Below are 17,708 nucleotides of genomic sequence, written 5' to 3' on the forward strand. Positions count from 1 at the left end.
AACTGAAGTTTCTAGTATTATATTATTTTTTATTATTTGTAGGATACAAGATCGTACAGAATACAAATTCAACCACTATCACAAACACATATTAACATTGAAAAATGTACAATGGATTTCGGGTCCCTAACCAATGCCGCAAGGAAGAACCGCGCATCATGAAAGCCCACTTCATATGTAGCGGCTTCTCGTGCTATGGAGGATCGGTCATACAGTTACGTGTCCTCTATTTAGCTATCAAAGGGGGGGGGGGGGGGCAACGAGTTAAAGAAGTCATTCAAATTTGAGGAGTTGCGTATATTTTACACTGTAGTTTGTGTAATGGATTTTATTTTTTGTGGAAGAGCGTGGTATAGAGACTGTAAAATAAAGATAATCGTACCGCAGCTACAGTATTTTTCTTTTTTACAAACCAAATATCAAGGCAAAAATGCACGAAAATTAAATTCTAAATTTTTAAAAATATTAATTATGGTCAGCCGTGGGCCCCTATACGACCCCCCCCCCCGCATTGCGGGGTCTGGCGGCACTGTAGTTCCGCCCCTGCCCCCCACCATAAAAGATGTAACACCTAAAGTTACCGACCTCTCCCCCTTACGAGTGGGACGACCCTCTATTCTAGACACATAAAATAGAATATTAGGATATTATTATATTTCGCTGATGGCGATGGTTAATATCGTTGTCAGACTCCTCACCACCCTTCCATGCCGTATTTAGATCTAGATCTATTTCTAATCTATGTATAGGGAAAAACTAAACTCCCTCTCCCCTCTACGAACAATTCAAACCTACGACACTGGTTTGACCTATATAGAGTTAATGTAATATTACTAGGCCGGCCTATCTAGAGACACGTAGCACGTGACATTGTTGTGTGTTCCAGCGAACCGCTGCGGTGTGTATTCATCACAAGGTGTGTGTGCGGCGACGTGACACATAAATGTAATATATGTAATATAGATTCTAGACCTATATGACTATATTTAATATTGGTTATCTATCGTTTTAGGTACGTAAAATCGCCCGCGGCTAGATCTAGATCTAGTAATGTGAAAAACAGGTGACTCCTTAAATTTTAAATGTAAACTATTGTAAACAAAGGGGACAAAGGGAAGATAACTTTCAGTAAGTTTTTACAATATTTTTTATTATAAAATTTGATTAAATTGGCATACATTTTTTATAGGCCCCAAAATTTTTAAAGATTTTGACCAACAGTAGTCATCTTGTATTTTCCTATATAATTAGTCATAATAAATTGAAAAAGTCAGTTCTCTTAGTTTTGCAATATTTATCTAAAAGAACCACCCTTGTTTCAAAATGTATCATTACAACGTGTTTACACTTGCAACATGTATAACTAAACATGTCTAGGAAAAAAATTCGTAAAAAGTTAATGTTAAATGAAAACATTTTTCTCATGGATTTTATTAACTTAGATGCTGCACGTTTTTTCTGGACTTGTACAATGTATAGTGAACATGTTAGAATTATTTTTTGATATGAAATTATTTAATAAAGTTTTTGCTCATTTCCCATTTTTTATCCTATTGCTAGAGATCCCTGCACTTCACTGCAGTGTCAGAAAAAAGACTGGCTCAATATTTTAAGAGGATTTCATTAGTGTGTTACCAATCCTGTATTTTTAGATGCATGTCCTAGTTTTCTAGAACTGAATTATTTAATGTGAACAAAGCAGGTACTTGATTTCTTGGATCGTAGTTGTCAATGCACGGTTTTGTCCACGGTACTATGTGTGAAAGGCTTGAGTGTACCCTTGAGGTAGAACATACCTCGGTCACTGCCCAGATTAGGCTCAGTTTAATTATCGTGTGCCACTGTGTCCTTATTGTAGGATGCTGTTTAAAAAATCGCACCCTGTCATGGCAAAGGCAGACGCGCCAGATTTTATTAGTCATCAAATATGATAGCCTGCCGTATTCATAGTGTATCACATACTTTAAAACAAATGTAGGCACTATGGTGCTCACAGAGGCGCAAAATGGCATCCTGCTGGGGCGCCAGAATAGGTGCATCATTCTGTTTAGTCAATGACTAAAGTAGCTCATCTGAACCATAGTGTATTGCATGCTTTAAAACGAAAGTAAGGACTATAGTGCTCACTGGGGAGCCCAGGGCGCCAAATTGCACCCTGTTGGGGCACTGGAAGATGTGCCTGATTCGATATAGTGAACAATGGTTATGGTATCCATAGTCTATCGCACTCTTTAAAATGAACGTAGTTGCCACAGCTCACATTGGTATCAGTGGAAAGCCATCAATCTCCTCAAGCTAACTTATATGATTTTGGGCTTAAAATTTTTTTTAAATTAAATATGTCATGCTACTGTCTATTCTAGAGACTAGAGTAAGCTACATGTTCTAGACTATTCTGTCATTGTTTGCTCCACTTTGCTGTTTGGTTATAAGAATTATTTTACTTTTAAAAGGTTTTTAACTTCTAGAGTCTTTATTCTATAAGACTATATAATAGGCCAATATATGCTCTATAATTATTGTTCAGATGAACCATGACATGGTACATTCCCAGCCAATGTCAGTCACACAATCAGTTTGACATGGTCAATGTCTAACTAATTGTCTCATGCTTGGAGACTTGGACAAAGGTTTGTCTATAAAAAGTTTGGTCTTTTTTTACATTTGTTTTTATTACTGTGAAGCAGAACAAAAAGTTATATGATTAGGTTGTATTTCAGAAAAATGATATAGGAATACATGAACATAATATGCTTCAAAAGTGTAATGAAAATATTTTTAACAAAACTATATATCAGAAGTTTTTAAAAATAAAGTTATCAACAACTATTTAAACATACCTCATGATACAACCTTTGAGACTTTCACACACAGCACATCCAGTACTATCCATCTCCACATCTCTCTTTCATAACTTCTTACATTACATTCACTACAGGTTACATTTCCATCACAATTACCCTGTACAGTCTTCCCACACACACTTACATCACTAACACCATCCCACACACACACTTACATCACTAACACCATCCCACACATTTACATCACTAACACCATCCCACACTTACATCACTAACACCATCCCACACTTACATCACTAACACCATCCCTCACACACATCACTAACAACATCCCACACTTACATCACTAACACCATCCCACACTTACATCACTAACACCATCCCTCACACACATCACTAACAACATCCCACACACTTACATCACTAACACCATCCCACACTTACATCACTAACACCATCCCACACACTTACATCACTAACACCATCCCACACTTACATCACTAACACCATCCCTCACACTTACATCACTAACACCATCCCACACTTACACCACTAACACCATCCCACACACTTACATCACTAACACCATCCCACACTTACATCACTAACACCATCCCACACACTTACATCACTAACACCATCCCACACTTACATCACTAACACCATCCCACACTTAGATCACTAACACCATCCCACACTTACATCACTAACACCATCCCACACACTTACATCACTAACACCATCCCACACTTACATCACTAACACCATACCACACACATCACTAACACCATCCCACACACTTACATCACTAACACCATCCCACACACTTACATCACTAACACCATCCCACACACAATTACATCACTAACACCATCCCACACACTTACATCACTAACACCATCCCACACACTTACATCACTAACACCATCCCACACACTTACATCACTAACACCATCCCACACTTACATCACTAACACCATCCCACACACACTTACATCACTAACACCATCCCACACACACTTACATCACTAACACCATCCCACACACACTTACATCACTAACACCATCCCACACTTACATCACTAACACCATCCCACACACTTACATCACTAACACCATCCCACACACTTACATCACTAACACCATCCCACACTTACATCACTAACACCATCCCACACACTTACATCACTAACACCATCCCACACACTTACATCACTAACACCATCCCACACTTACATCACTAACACCATCCCACACACACTTACATCACTAACACCATCCCACACACTTACATGACTAACACCATCCCACACTTACATCACTAACACCATCCCACACACTTACATCACTAACACCATCCCACACACTTACATCACTAACACCATCCCACACACTTACATCACTAACACCATCCCACACACAATTACATCACTAACACCATCCCACACACTTACATCACTAACACCATCCCACACTTACATCACTAACACCATCCCACACACTTACATCACTAACACCATCCCACACACTTACATCACTAACACCATCCCACACACTTACATCACTAACACCATCCCACACTTACATCACTAACACCATCCCACACACACTTACATCACTAACACCATCCCACACACACTTACATCACTAACACCATCCCACACACACTTACATCACTAACACCATCCCACACTTACATCACTAACACCATCCCACACACTTACATCACTAACACCATCCCACACACTTACATCACTAACACCATCCCACACTTACATCACTAACACCATCCCACACACTTACATCACTAACACCATCCCACACACTTACATCACTAACACCATCCCACACTTACATCACTAACACCATCCCACACACACTTACATCACTAACACCATCCCACACACTTACATCACTAACACCATCCCACACTTACATCACTAACACCATCCCACACACTTACATCACTAACACCATCCCACACACTTACATCACTAACACCATCCCACACACTTACATCACTAACACCATCCCACACACAATTACATCACTAACACCATCCCACACACTTACATCACTAACACCATCCCACACTTACATCACTAACACCATCCCACACACTTACATCACTAACACCATCCCACACACTTACATCACTAACACCATCCCACACACTTACATCACTAACACCATCCCACACACTTACATCACTAACACCATCCCACACACAATTACATCACTAACACCATCCCACACACTTACATCACTAACACCATCCCACACACTTACATCACTAACACCATCCCACACACTTACATCACTAACACCATCCCACACACTTACATCACTAACACCATCCCACACTTACATCACTAACACCATCCCACACACTTACATCACTAACACCATCCCACACACTTACATCACTAACACCATCCCACACTTACATCACTAACACCATCCCACACACTTACATCACTAACACCATCCCACACACTTACATCACTAACACCATCCCACACTTACATCACTAACACCATCCCACACACACTTACATCACTAACACCATCCCACACACTTACATCACTAACACCATCCCACACTTACATCACTAACACCATCCCACACACTTACATCACTAACACCATCCCACACTTACATCACTAACACCATCCCTCACACTTACATCACTAACACCATCCCACACACTTACATCACTAACACCATCCCACACTTACATCACTAACACCATCCCACACACTTACATCACTAACACCATCCCACACTAACATCACTAACACCATCCCACACACTTACATCACTAACACCATCCCACACTAACATCACCTACACCATCCCACACTTACATCACTAACACCATCCTACACACACACTTACATCACTAACACCATCCCACACTTACATCACTAACACCACCACACACACTAACATCACTAACACCATCCCACTCTAACATCACTAACACCATCCCACACTAACATCACTAACACCATCCCACACTAACATCACTAACACCATCCCACACACTTACATCACTAACACCATCCCACACACTTACATCACTAACACCATCCCCCACACTTACATCACTAACACCATCCCTCACACACATCACTAACAACATCCCACACTTACATCACTAACACCATCCCACACTTACATCACTAACACCATCCCACACTTACATCACTAACACCATCCCACACTTACATCACTAACACCATCCCTCACATACTTACATCACTAACACCATCCCACACACTTACATCACTAACACCATCCCACACTTACATCACTAACACCATCCCACACTTACATCACTAACACCATCCCACACACTTACATCACTAACACCATCCCACACTAACATCACTAACACCATCCCACACTAACATCACTAACACCATCCCACACACTTACATCACTAACACCATCCCACACACACACACATCACTAACACCATCCCACACACTTACATCACTAACACCATCCCACACTTACATCACTAACACCATCACACACTTACATCACTAACACCATCCCACACTTACATCACTAACACCATCCCACACTTACATCACTAACACCATCCCACACACATCACTAACACCATCCCACACTTACATCACTAACAACATCCCACACACACTAACATCACTAACACCATCCCACACTTACATCACTAACACCATCCCACACTTACATCACTAACACCATCCCACACACTAACATCACTAACACCATCCCACACACACTAACACCATGCCACACACACTAACATCACTAACACCATTCCACACACTTACATCACTAACACCATCCCACACACCTTGCCATCTCCATGTGTTACAAAAACATTTTTCTGTCTGTTAAGCTAAAGAGAGTGTACAAAACCATTTGAGTAATAAATATTTTAGAAACTGTTTTTTATTGTGAGACATCCTAACTTGAAACACAGGTTAGTATATTACAGGCGGCTACAGTAAAATCTCATTAGAAAGCTAATTAAAACATCAGCTGTTGTTTATTGACTCTGTGATAATGATGTGTTGATGTTTACACCCTATTATTTTAACTTTCAGAAAAACTCAAGTTTATGTTGGGGAAAACTGAAATAATAAGTTTTGATGTAACATTACAATAACACTTTGTAGAGAAATATTGAATATAAAACTGAAAAAATAAGTTGACATAAATCATACTTAACCAGCACCCCGTTATTTAGGGCCCTAGATAAAAGTGATTAGAACGCCCCCTTTCCCACACATGAATAAAAAAGAAAAATATGTAGGCTTATAAGAAAACAATACACTTAAAGGACATATTAATCTATTTTCAATTGCAAAAATATTACAAATAGACTACAAAATTTATTTTTATGTACCTCCTTCATCTAAAAAGTTAATACTAATTCTTTCAATTCTATTGTCAAAGCTTAATCACACTCTAATGAAATTGTTGTCAAGTTCACTTTGTGACATTCTTGTACGCAAGTAAGTTTTCTATTGTACTCAAGTTCACTTTGTGACATTCTTGTACGCAAGTAAGTTTTCTATTGTACTCAAGTTCACTTTGTGACATTCTTGTACGCAAGTAAGTTTTCTATTGTACTCAAGTTCACTTTGTGACATTCTTTTATGCAAGTAAGTTTTCTATTGTACTCAAGTTCACTTTGTGACATTCTTGTACGCAAGTAAGTTTTCTATTGTACTCAAGTTCACTTTGTGACATTCTTGTACGCAAGTAAGTTTTCTATTGTACTCAAGTTCACTTTGTGACATTCTTGTACGCAAGTAAGTTTTCTATTGTACTCAATTTTGAAAAACTGCGTTGTCACTAGCCACAGACACTGGAGATGTTGATGGTATTCTCAAGGAAAAAACATTTGGCACACATAGTATCATAGAGAAGCACATCTGATGGTGACATAGGCTTTGGAAGCCTTTGATCTACTAAATGAAATTCATTTCTAAGATCATCAGTATTTATTACCATTATGCATAAACGATTTTCCAAAATGCTTTCAGTCAGTTAAGTATATCCGCAGGTGTCTTTATGTTGATATCAGATATATCATAAAGGAAGCCAAATAGAATATTATGTTGTTCTAATTGTTGTAGCCTCTCTTCAATAGATCTTATAGCCATGGTCAAGAAAGTGTAGTAGACTTCTACTTTGAGTTTCTGTTAATTTACCTGTGGTATCTTGTCCTGAGCTCCATATTCAAACTGCAATTATTTCTCCTTCTACATTAAATCGGGCTCAAATCTCATGTCTGTTTCTAATTCCTTCGCCATTTGCAGCATCAATTAAACCTTCTTCAAAAGCATTTGCACACGTATATTTTAAGAGGTAATTCTTAGTCACTTGAATTTGTTTTGTACCTGAATTAATCGCAGAATCCTCTTTATAAAACATTTTGCTTGTAATATTAACTTCATAAAAAAAAATTTACCATGTGACGAAGGTACCATAAACTTTAATTTACAAATTGCATCAACAAGAGCATTGCGTCTGTTCAGGAAGTATTACCAGATGAATTTTTTACCCTTGGCGCATCAAAAATCTCCATAAATTATCATATATTTATATTGCACCAAGCTGATACCTAACTGTTAAATTATATGGCTTATACGCACATTCCAATCTTGTTTTGCTCAAAGGTTTAACTATTAAATGATATGGCTTATATGCACATTCCAATCTTGTTTTGCTCAAAGGTTTAACTGTCAAATGATATGGCTTATATGCACATTCCAATCTTGAGTCAATGGAAAGAGGTAGTCGTGTACTTAACCAATGTATGTTTACTATGCCAAGAACCGCTAGACAAAGAAAGTATGTAGGTTAACATTCACTTAATGCCAAGAATTACCTTTAACAAATTTAAAAGTAAACAATACATTCATTTCATTTTTAGAATGGGTTTTCTCATTCCTTGATGACATTATCAAAGGATGTAACAAATACATCCTTGTAAATTTGTGAAGTAGAAACTTTTAGCCTTTAGTTATTTCAATATTTAACTTCAATCCAAGCATGGCTAAATATTTATTTCAATATTTAACTTCAATCCAAGCATGGCTAAATATTTATTTAAATATTTAACTTCAATTCAAGCATGGCTAAATATTTATTTAAATATTTAACTTCAATTCAAGCATGGCTAAATATTTATTCAAATATTTAACTTCAATCCAAGCATGACAGGGAAAATGCAAAATGTCACATAGGCCTGAAGTATTTTCAAAACTAGATCTATCTTTAAAAATCGAAATGCACAATTACAAACAAAACAATAAACTACTTAGTCCCTGAGTCAAGAGTTTGTGTAGTGTGGTACATGTGTTCAGTTGAAGACAATTTAATAAATCTTTTCTGCTTTAACAACAGGAGCTAACCTAAGCTCTAGGACAGGAGCTAACCGAAGGACAGGAGCTAATCTAAGCTGTAACATCAGGAGCTAATCTAATTTGTAACAACAAGAGCTAATCTAATTTGTAACAATAGGAGCTAATCTAAGCTCTAACAACAGGAGCTAAGCTAAGCTCTAACCACAGGAGCTAACCTAAACTGTAACAACTGGAGCTAACCTAATATCTAAGGACTTGAGCTAACATAAGCTGTAACATCAGGAGCTAATCTAAGCTGTAACAACAGGAGCTAACCTAAGCTCTAAGGACAGGAGCTAATTTAAGCTCCAACAACTGAAACCAGTTGTGTAAAAATGCCATCTTCAGCAGATGAAATGGACAAGCAGGAGTGGATCTCTCGGCCTATGAAAAACTGTTTAGTATTATCTATATCCTTCAGTTTTGTCTACACCGCCTACCTTGCAATACAAAATCTTCAGAGTAGCTTAAATCAGGAAGCAAATCTGGGAGTGACATCACTGTCTGTACTGTACGGAACCATCATCATATTTGGCACTCAGGCTCCCATCTTCATCAAACTTCTTGGTGCTAAGCGTGTCTTCCTCCTGGCATGGCTCATACACATCATCTACACAGCCACCAATTTCTATCCTACCTTTGCTACACTCATTCCTTCATCAGCTCTCCTTGGCGCCATAGCAGGCCCGATGTGGACATCTCAGGGCATGTACATCACTGCAGCAGGTGAGAAATATGCTGCCCTCAAAGCTTCAGGCTCTGACTTGGCTCTACACTCTGTACTGAGCAAGTTTAATGGAATCTTTTTTATGTTTTATGAAATGACGCAGATAACAGGCAACATGATCTCATCCTTTGTCTTATCAACTAGCACCTACAACGATACCTCTGACATTGACAATAAATTTTGTGGACCAAATGATTGTCCAAATAGGTAAAAGGGTTAAATTAAATTTCATATTCTTTATCAGCTATTCACATACAATATAACTTGAGATTTTATTTCACATTTGCATTTTCATAATGCATAAAATCATTCTTTTTTGCTTGGTTCGCTCAGCACGTCACCATTTGTTAATTTGCTAATTAATGTTTGCCATGCTTTAATTAACTAAAAGCACCATTGGCATGCATGTAATTCTAGGCTATTCATTGAGAACTTGATTTTTTTCTTTAGATTATTTTGAGTCTCTAAATATATTTAAAAAACTGACAGTTCAGCAAATGACCCCTATATAACTAAACTCAGTCAAGCAATTAATGACCCCCCAAGATAACTAAACTCAATAAACGAAATAACATCTTTCTTTCAGTTTCAACAATGGCAGCTCTGGCACTATAGCTGAGCCTGAAAGACATGTTGTGTACATCTTACTCAGTGTCTTCCTAGTGTGCAATGTGTGTGGACTGTTGCTCACACTGTTTTGTCTGCCTCAGCACACTGAGATCCGTAAAGATGCTTCATCAGTCCTCACTGATATGGCCAGTTGTTTTCGGATGGCTGTTGACAAGAGGATGCTCCTGTTGCTGCCCTTGTTTATGGCACAAGCCATGGCAGTCGGTGTGCTCTATGCTGATTACACTAAGGTGAGCAAAACTTTTAGCACATACATTTTTTGGATGGGTCATTGGGTCACATGTACTTTGCACTGGGTACCCATATTTATATATATATATATATATATATATATATATATATATATATATATATATATATATATATATACATATATATATATATTTATATATATATATATATATATGCCTTGCAGAACCTATCGCCACCCCTCTACATATTTATTTTAACAACCAAAACAAAATTAATTATAAGTTGATGCCATGTGTCCAACAAAAGTTGTCATATGTCCAACAAAAACTTGACATCATGTGTCCAACAAAAACTTGACATCATGTTTCCAACAAAAGTTGATGTCATGTGTCCAACAGAATATGACGTCATGTTTCCAACCAGTAGTTAAAATTCATTTGGTTAATCTGCTCAATGATGGCTCTATTAAAATATTAAATGGCATTGATTTCAAAAGTTGTGCTTTAAAGACCTTTTAGAGGTTAATTCAAAATTCTTAGTTGATTAGAGTTATGGTTAGGGCTTTTATGTGTTTATGAATGGATAAGTATGTATCTTACATAATACGTGTTCATCTGACCATAACTGATGCTCTATTTACTTTTTAGTCTTACATTAGCTGTGCAATTGGTGTCCGATGGGTGGGGTACATCATGACCTCCTATGGAATATGCACAGCAATCTTTGCGGTAGGAATCAACTCAATGGCAGGACCTGTGGGACGTATTGTCCTTTTCACTGTGGCTGTTCTAATTGACACGGGTACTCTCATTGGAATGCTGCTGTGGGAACCCAAGAATGAAGGTGTTGTGGTGTATTTCCTAATCCCAGCCATTTCAGGAATTTCAGAAGGAATCATGCAAGCACAATTTAATAGTAGGTTTTCCTTGTTTTTTCTCCATCTTTTGTAATGTCCCAGAACTAAAACTTTATTGCCATGACAATATTAGCTCAGTTTTAATTTTCCTGTGCCAAGTAAGATATTTGGATTTGGTCTGGAGTAAGTTATTTTAATGAGAATTATTAGGTCATCCTAATTTTTTTTATCTGATAATAAATAAAATATTTAAGCAAACTTGATTTCATTTAATTAGCATTAACTTTCATCTACAAAAAAACTTTTTCTTTTTTTCCAGCCCTTGTTGCTCAGGTATTTAAAGAAAACATTCCGCCGGCTTTTGCAACCTATCACACCTCAAAGGCCACTTCATTCACTCTAACCTTTGCCCTGTCCAGCTTTGTGTGTTTGGAGAAACGACTTTACATTTCAATTATTCTCTACTTAGTAGGGTTGGCTGGGTATATCCTCTCAGAATTTTGCTTTAGAAAACAACAGTCTTTTATTTTTAGCACTCATGAGGAAGAAGGACCGGAGGCTTACAGAAGTCAGAAGAAGCTAGAAACTGATTTTTCATCCTAGATCTGAGTTTTATCTTTACTTTTTACTATTAAACAGGGTATAATGCTTTATTTATTTTTTATTGGCAACTAGCCTACTCATTGAGAAGTTGTTGCGATCTCAGAAGAAAGACTGACGCAATATTTATATAGGATTTTGTCAATGCTTTACCAATAAATATTGAGAGCCCTTCCACACTCCTCACACCTTGGCAGTGTTCTAACTCACTCTTGTGGAGTGATTAACGTACACTGAAGGCTTGTGAGTTTTTTATCAGATGTAACAGGCATTTGTTATTGTAGCAACAGCAGTAGCAGGTATAGAAAGAAACTTAGATCATGTATCTAATAATACATTATTGGTAACAATTGAATGTTATCATAACCAGTGTCCTTGAATTTCTTTTCTTCTGAGATATCAGCAACCCGCAGAACATTGTATATATATATATATATATATATATATATATATATATATATATATATATATATATATATATATATATGTGTGTGTGTGTGTGTGTGTATATACAGCTGTTTTTCTTCTCACAAATATTTTAATTTGTTTTTGATATAATGGAAGCCTTAGGTGTATATTAATAGAGCTAAATTTTGTTTTGTATGAAACCATTAGCTAATCTTCATGATTTAAAAATGCTGCATATAAACATGATAATACAGTTTTGTTTCAATGATTTTCATTAGTGTAAGACTAAATGAAACTGCAACTAGCAGGTAAGGGGTCATCCCTTTATGACGTCCATAAAAAAATTTTAAACGTCAAAGTATACATTTTTTTTTTAAATTAAGGATTTTTCCCAATTCCAACCAAAAACACATGCAAAGCATTCAACGCTTAGTTGGGTGGGGGGGGGGGGGGGCACTAACACAGCATTATTTTCTGCACTCGTTGAATGTATTTTAATGATTAATATTAGATTCATGACATTAATAAGTCGCAAGGCCTCCTCGGTTCATGGCATCTATTGTTTTTTTTTTAAATTAGGGTTCGTCCATAAATAACGTCACACTCCGGAGGGGCTCGAGGGGGGGGGGATGAGAAAGTGTGATGACACGTTTTGCAATTATGTTAGAAACCGAAATAAAGCCGTTGCTTCATGTAGTTAATGTTCTTAAAAACTTCAAATGAAAACCAACGATGCCAACTCAACGCTGCCCATGCTCAGTAAATATTTTCGAAAAAAAAATTGATTTTTTCTTTTAAATTACAGTTTTGAGAGTTTAGGCTGAGGTGTGATGTCATGTTAGGTGTTGGGTCCTGGTTTTAAATAAAGATTAGTGACAGTCGGGAGGTAGAGGAGGTAAAAATCATTAAATATCTTGAAGTTACTTATTTTGATAGATGACACAGGTGTACATGTAAATCCAGTGCTTCATTTACAGGCGGTGTTTTAATTTCACGTTTTACACGCAGAATTAGAGTTTTATGATTGTTTTAAATTGTTAGCAAGTCGATGTTAAATTCAACCTGTAAACGTCCACATGGACCTGAACCCCTCTCCCCCCCCCCTCGTGGACATCATAAATGGATGACCCCTAAGCTGACATCATGCCTTAAATTAAGAGAACAGCTATTATGTAAAGCTTTTCACCTTGTTGTTATGGAATCAGGTGAAAGGTATTGTTGTGGGATGATAGAGTTGATAGTTTGGTAAATAGTAATGTGAAATGGTAGAGTTGATAATTTAGTAAATAGTAATGTGAAATGGTACAGTTGATAATTTGGTAAATAGTAATGTGAAATGGTAGAGTTGATAATTTGGTAAATAGCAATGTGAAATGGTAGAGTTAATAATTAAGTAAATAGTAATGTGAAATGGTAGAGTTGATAATTTGGCAAATAGTAACTTTGTGAATGTCAGTTGTTGAAGAACATAACATGCAAGTCATGTTGGTCTTGTTTGTAATGTTATATCAGTTACACTTAAGAATCCTCCATCGTTGTTTTTTCATAAAGAAAAAAAAATGTTAGTTTGTAGCAGCACAATTTGTGAATCAAAATAGTTGATTTTGTTGGCTATGTTAATTCTAAATAAAATACATGAACAAATATAGCAACATTTGTTCGTGTTTCTGTTTTACTACATAGTCCAAAGTAATAAATGGCATTGTTTATCATTTTTTAATGAATTTATAGCGGATGTCCTAACAAATTTTAATTTGGTGTCTCATTAATTAAATTGGGTGCCTATCATATTATTTAAATAGAGTGCCCTAACAAACTTAAAAGTAATACTTGAAATATTATTTCAGTCATCATTATCATCATCTTTCAACCATTTCATACTGTCCCTAGCTATAGCCTCTGACTATGGGAATGTTAGACAAACCTCAAGCCTTTATAGATCTATAATTTAGCATTAAAAAGTTGTAAATAAAAGATTTTTTATTAAATGTTTTGTATAACTAACTATCCAGTCTCACGTGTAGCTGCTGCCTCAGGATAGAGACATTCAATGTAACACGTTATGATAACATTCAATTTACATTTTATTTTAAATTTATAAATCCTTTTAAAACAAAAATGTGATAAAAATCAATGTACATTTAATTTATTTATGTTGATACACATTTATCAATACTAGGCCTAATAGTGTCTTTTGAGACTTGTGTTCTCACTTTCTGATTGGATCATGTAAAAAAGATGAATATTGTGTCATTTTCAAAGTGACGAAACTTTATACTTTACAGGATAGTGTCTTTAATGGGGTTAACACGTTTAAAAATATTTTGCTAAGTAATCTGTTTAATAGGTTAAGATAATGTAGGAATAACTTTACTGTCATGGACAGGGGATTGTCGGTTAGCTGGAAGAAACACTGAGTTTGGTTAGAAACAGATCTCTAGTTTTCAGTTAGGTTAGGTTTGCCTGTCGTCCCTCCTGGGACATAGGCCGCTGACAAGAGCTTTCCAGGCATCTCTGTCCTGGGCTAGTCTCTCCAACTGTCCCCAGGTGTATCCAATCTTCTTGGTGTCTTCTTCCAGGTCACGTCTCCAGGTCTTACTTGGTCTGCCTCTGCCCTGTGGATTCCATGCGAGGGCCTGTCTTGTTATGCTGGATACAGGCGTCCTTAGTGTGTGGCCAATCCATTTCCATTTTTTCTGGAGGATCTCTAAGGCAACTGGCAGTTGATTTTTACGTTGCCATAGGACATCATTTCTGATGGTTTTAGGCCAGGGTTAGGGATCTTTCTGAGGCATGCATTTATAAATGATTGTATTTTCTTCTTATTTATAGCAGGCTGCAGTTATTCTCCATGTCTCAGATCCATAGAGTAAAACAGGTTTTACTAGTGTGTTGAAGATCCGGATTTTTATTCTAAGGGTCAAATCTCCAGAACCCCAAACCTTTTTTATTTGGTTGAAGACTTCTCTTGCCATGCCCATCCTTATTTTTATGTCTGCTTCTGTCCCACCCTGCTTATCAACAATACTTCCAAGCAGAGGCGTAGCGAGGGGGGGGGGGGGCGGGGGTGCGGACCGCACCGGGTGACACCATTTAGGGGGGTGACACCAAGGCAAAAAATAGCAAAATATATAGAGAAAAACTCCAGGTGGGGGGTGCAAATCGAAAGTTTGAGGGGAGGTGCAATTCAAAAACTTGAGGGGGGGGGGTGCAAATTGAAAATTTAAAAGTGTGTCCCTGGGAAGGGTCGCTACGCCTCTGGGGGTGACACCATTGAGTGCCGCACCGGGTAACACCCGACCTCGCTTCGCCACTGCTTCCAAGGTAGGTGAATCTGTCCACTTCTTCTAGGGCTTCTTCTGCCAGTGTTATAGGGTTGTTGTTTGATGCATTGATTTTGAGAACTTTACCTTTCCCTCTGTGGATGGTCAGGCCCAAGCATGTAGAAAAATTAGCAACACTGTTGGTTTTTTTTATCTTGCATTGGCTGCTGTGTGTGAGAAAGAAGGGCCAGGTCGTCAGCAAACTCCAGGTTATCCAGCTGGCTCCACAGTGTCCACTGTATACCGCTTCGCGTTTCCTCTGTTGACATCTTCATAATCCAGTCTATGGCCAGCAGGAACAGGAATGCTGAAAGTAGGCAACCATGCCTTACTCCGGTCTGTACAGGAATGCTGAAAGTAGGCAACCATGCCTTACTCCGGTCCATACAGGAATGCTGAAAGTAGGCAACCATGCCTTACTCCGGTCCATACAGGAATGCTGAAAGTAGGCAACCATGCCTTACTCCGGTCCATACAGGAATGCTGAAAGTAGGCAACCATGCCTTACTCCAGTCTGTACAGGAATGCTGAAAGTAGGCAACCATGCCTTACTCCAGTCTGTACAGGAATGCTGAAAGTAGGCAACCATGCCTTACTCCAGTCTGTACAGGAATGCTGAAAGTAGGCAACCCTGCCTTACTCCAGTCTGTACAGGAATGCTGAAAGTAGGCAACCATGCCTTACTCCAGTCTGTACAGGAATGCTGAAAGTAGGCAACCATGCCTTACTCCAGTCTGTACAGGAATGCTGAAAGTAGGCAACCATGCCTTACTCCAGTCTGTACAGGAATGCTGAAAGTAGGCAACCATGCCTTACTCCAGTCTGTACAGGAATGCTGAAAGTAGGCAACCATGCCTTACTCCAGTCTGTACAGGAATGCTGAAAGTAGGCAACCATGCCTTACTCCGGTCTGTACAGGAATGCTGAAAGTAGGCAACCCTGCCTTACTCCGGTCCATACAGGAATGCTGAAAGTAGGCAACCATGCCTTACTCCGGTCTGTACAGGAATGCTGAAAGTAGGCAACCCTGCCTTACTCCGGTCTGTACAGGAATGCTGAAAGTAGGCAACCCTGCCTTACTCCGGTCCATACAGGAATGCTGAAAGTAGGCAACCATGCCTTACTCCGGTCTGTACAGGAATGCTGAAAGTAGGCAACCCTGCCTTACTCCGGTCCATACAGGAATGCTGAAAGTAGGCAACCATGCCTTACTCCGGTCCATACAGGAATGCTGAAAGTAGGCAACCCTGCCTTACTCCGGTCCATACAGGAATGCTGAAAGTAGGCAACCATGCCTTACTCCGGTCTGTACAGGAATGCTGAAAGTAGGCAACCCTGCCTTACTCCGGTCTGTACAGGAATGCTGAAAGTAGGCAACCCTGCCTTACTCCGGTCCATACAGGAATGCTGAAAGTAGGCAACCATGCCTTACTCCGGTCTGTACAGGAATGCTGAAAGTAGGCAACCCTGCCTTACTCCAGTCTGTACAGGAATGCTGAAAGTAGGCAACCATGCCTTACTCCAGTCTGTACAGGAATGCTGAAAGTAGGCAACCATGCCTTACTCCAGTCTGTACAGGAATGCTGAAAGTAGGCAACCATGCCTTACTCCAGTCTGTACAGGAATGCTGAAAGTAGGCAACCATGCCTTACTCCAGTCTGTACAGGAATGCTGAAAGTAGGCAACCATGCCTTACTCCAGTCTGTACAGGAATGCTGAAAGTAGGCAACCCTGCCTTACTCCGGTCCATACTGG

The 17,708-nt window shown here is 38.4% G+C and overlaps 1 protein-coding gene across 5 annotated transcripts; it reads left to right on the plus strand.

The window, feature by feature from the left end:
- Positions 1-846: 846 nt before the first annotated feature.
- Positions 847-13,051, plus strand: LOC131933433 (protein unc-93 homolog A). Of its 5 annotated transcripts, none has more exons than XM_059290202.1 (5): positions 847-945; positions 9,219-10,151; positions 10,531-10,804; positions 11,414-11,681; positions 11,942-13,051. In XM_059290202.1, exons 2-5 carry the CDS (start codon positions 9,553-9,555, stop codon positions 12,223-12,225), a joined length of 1,425 nt encoding a protein of 474 aa, XP_059146185.1. In that variant the 5' UTR covers positions 847-945; positions 9,219-9,552; the 3' UTR covers positions 12,226-13,051. The 5 variants fall into 5 exon arrangements, with proteins under 5 accessions (XP_059146185.1, XP_059146188.1, XP_059146184.1 ...); XM_059290205.1 differs by having other exon boundaries at positions 905-916; XM_059290201.1 differs by having other exon boundaries at positions 923-1,012.
- The last annotated feature ends 4,657 nt before the right edge of the window (positions 13,052-17,708 follow it).

Source organism: Physella acuta, unplaced genomic scaffold, assembly GCF_028476545.2.
Source record: "Physella acuta isolate Inbredline_101_S28 unplaced genomic scaffold, ASM2847654v3 ptg002506l, whole genome shotgun sequence".
Taxonomy (NCBI): domain Eukaryota; kingdom Metazoa; phylum Mollusca; class Gastropoda; family Physidae; genus Physella; species Physella acuta.

Excerpts from the sequence above, each read along its gene's own strand:
- LOC131933433 (XM_059290202.1), top strand. The coding sequence starts at position 9,553 with ATGCCATCTTCAGCAGATGAAATGGACAAGCAGGAGTGGATCTCTCGG. Across the intron at positions 10,152-10,530 it reads CCAAATGATTGTCCAAATAG|TTTCAACAATGGCAGCTCTG; the intron begins GTAAAAGGGTTA and ends TCTTTCTTTCAG. Across the intron at positions 10,805-11,413 it reads TCTATGCTGATTACACTAAG|TCTTACATTAGCTGTGCAAT; the intron begins GTGAGCAAAACT and ends TTTACTTTTTAG.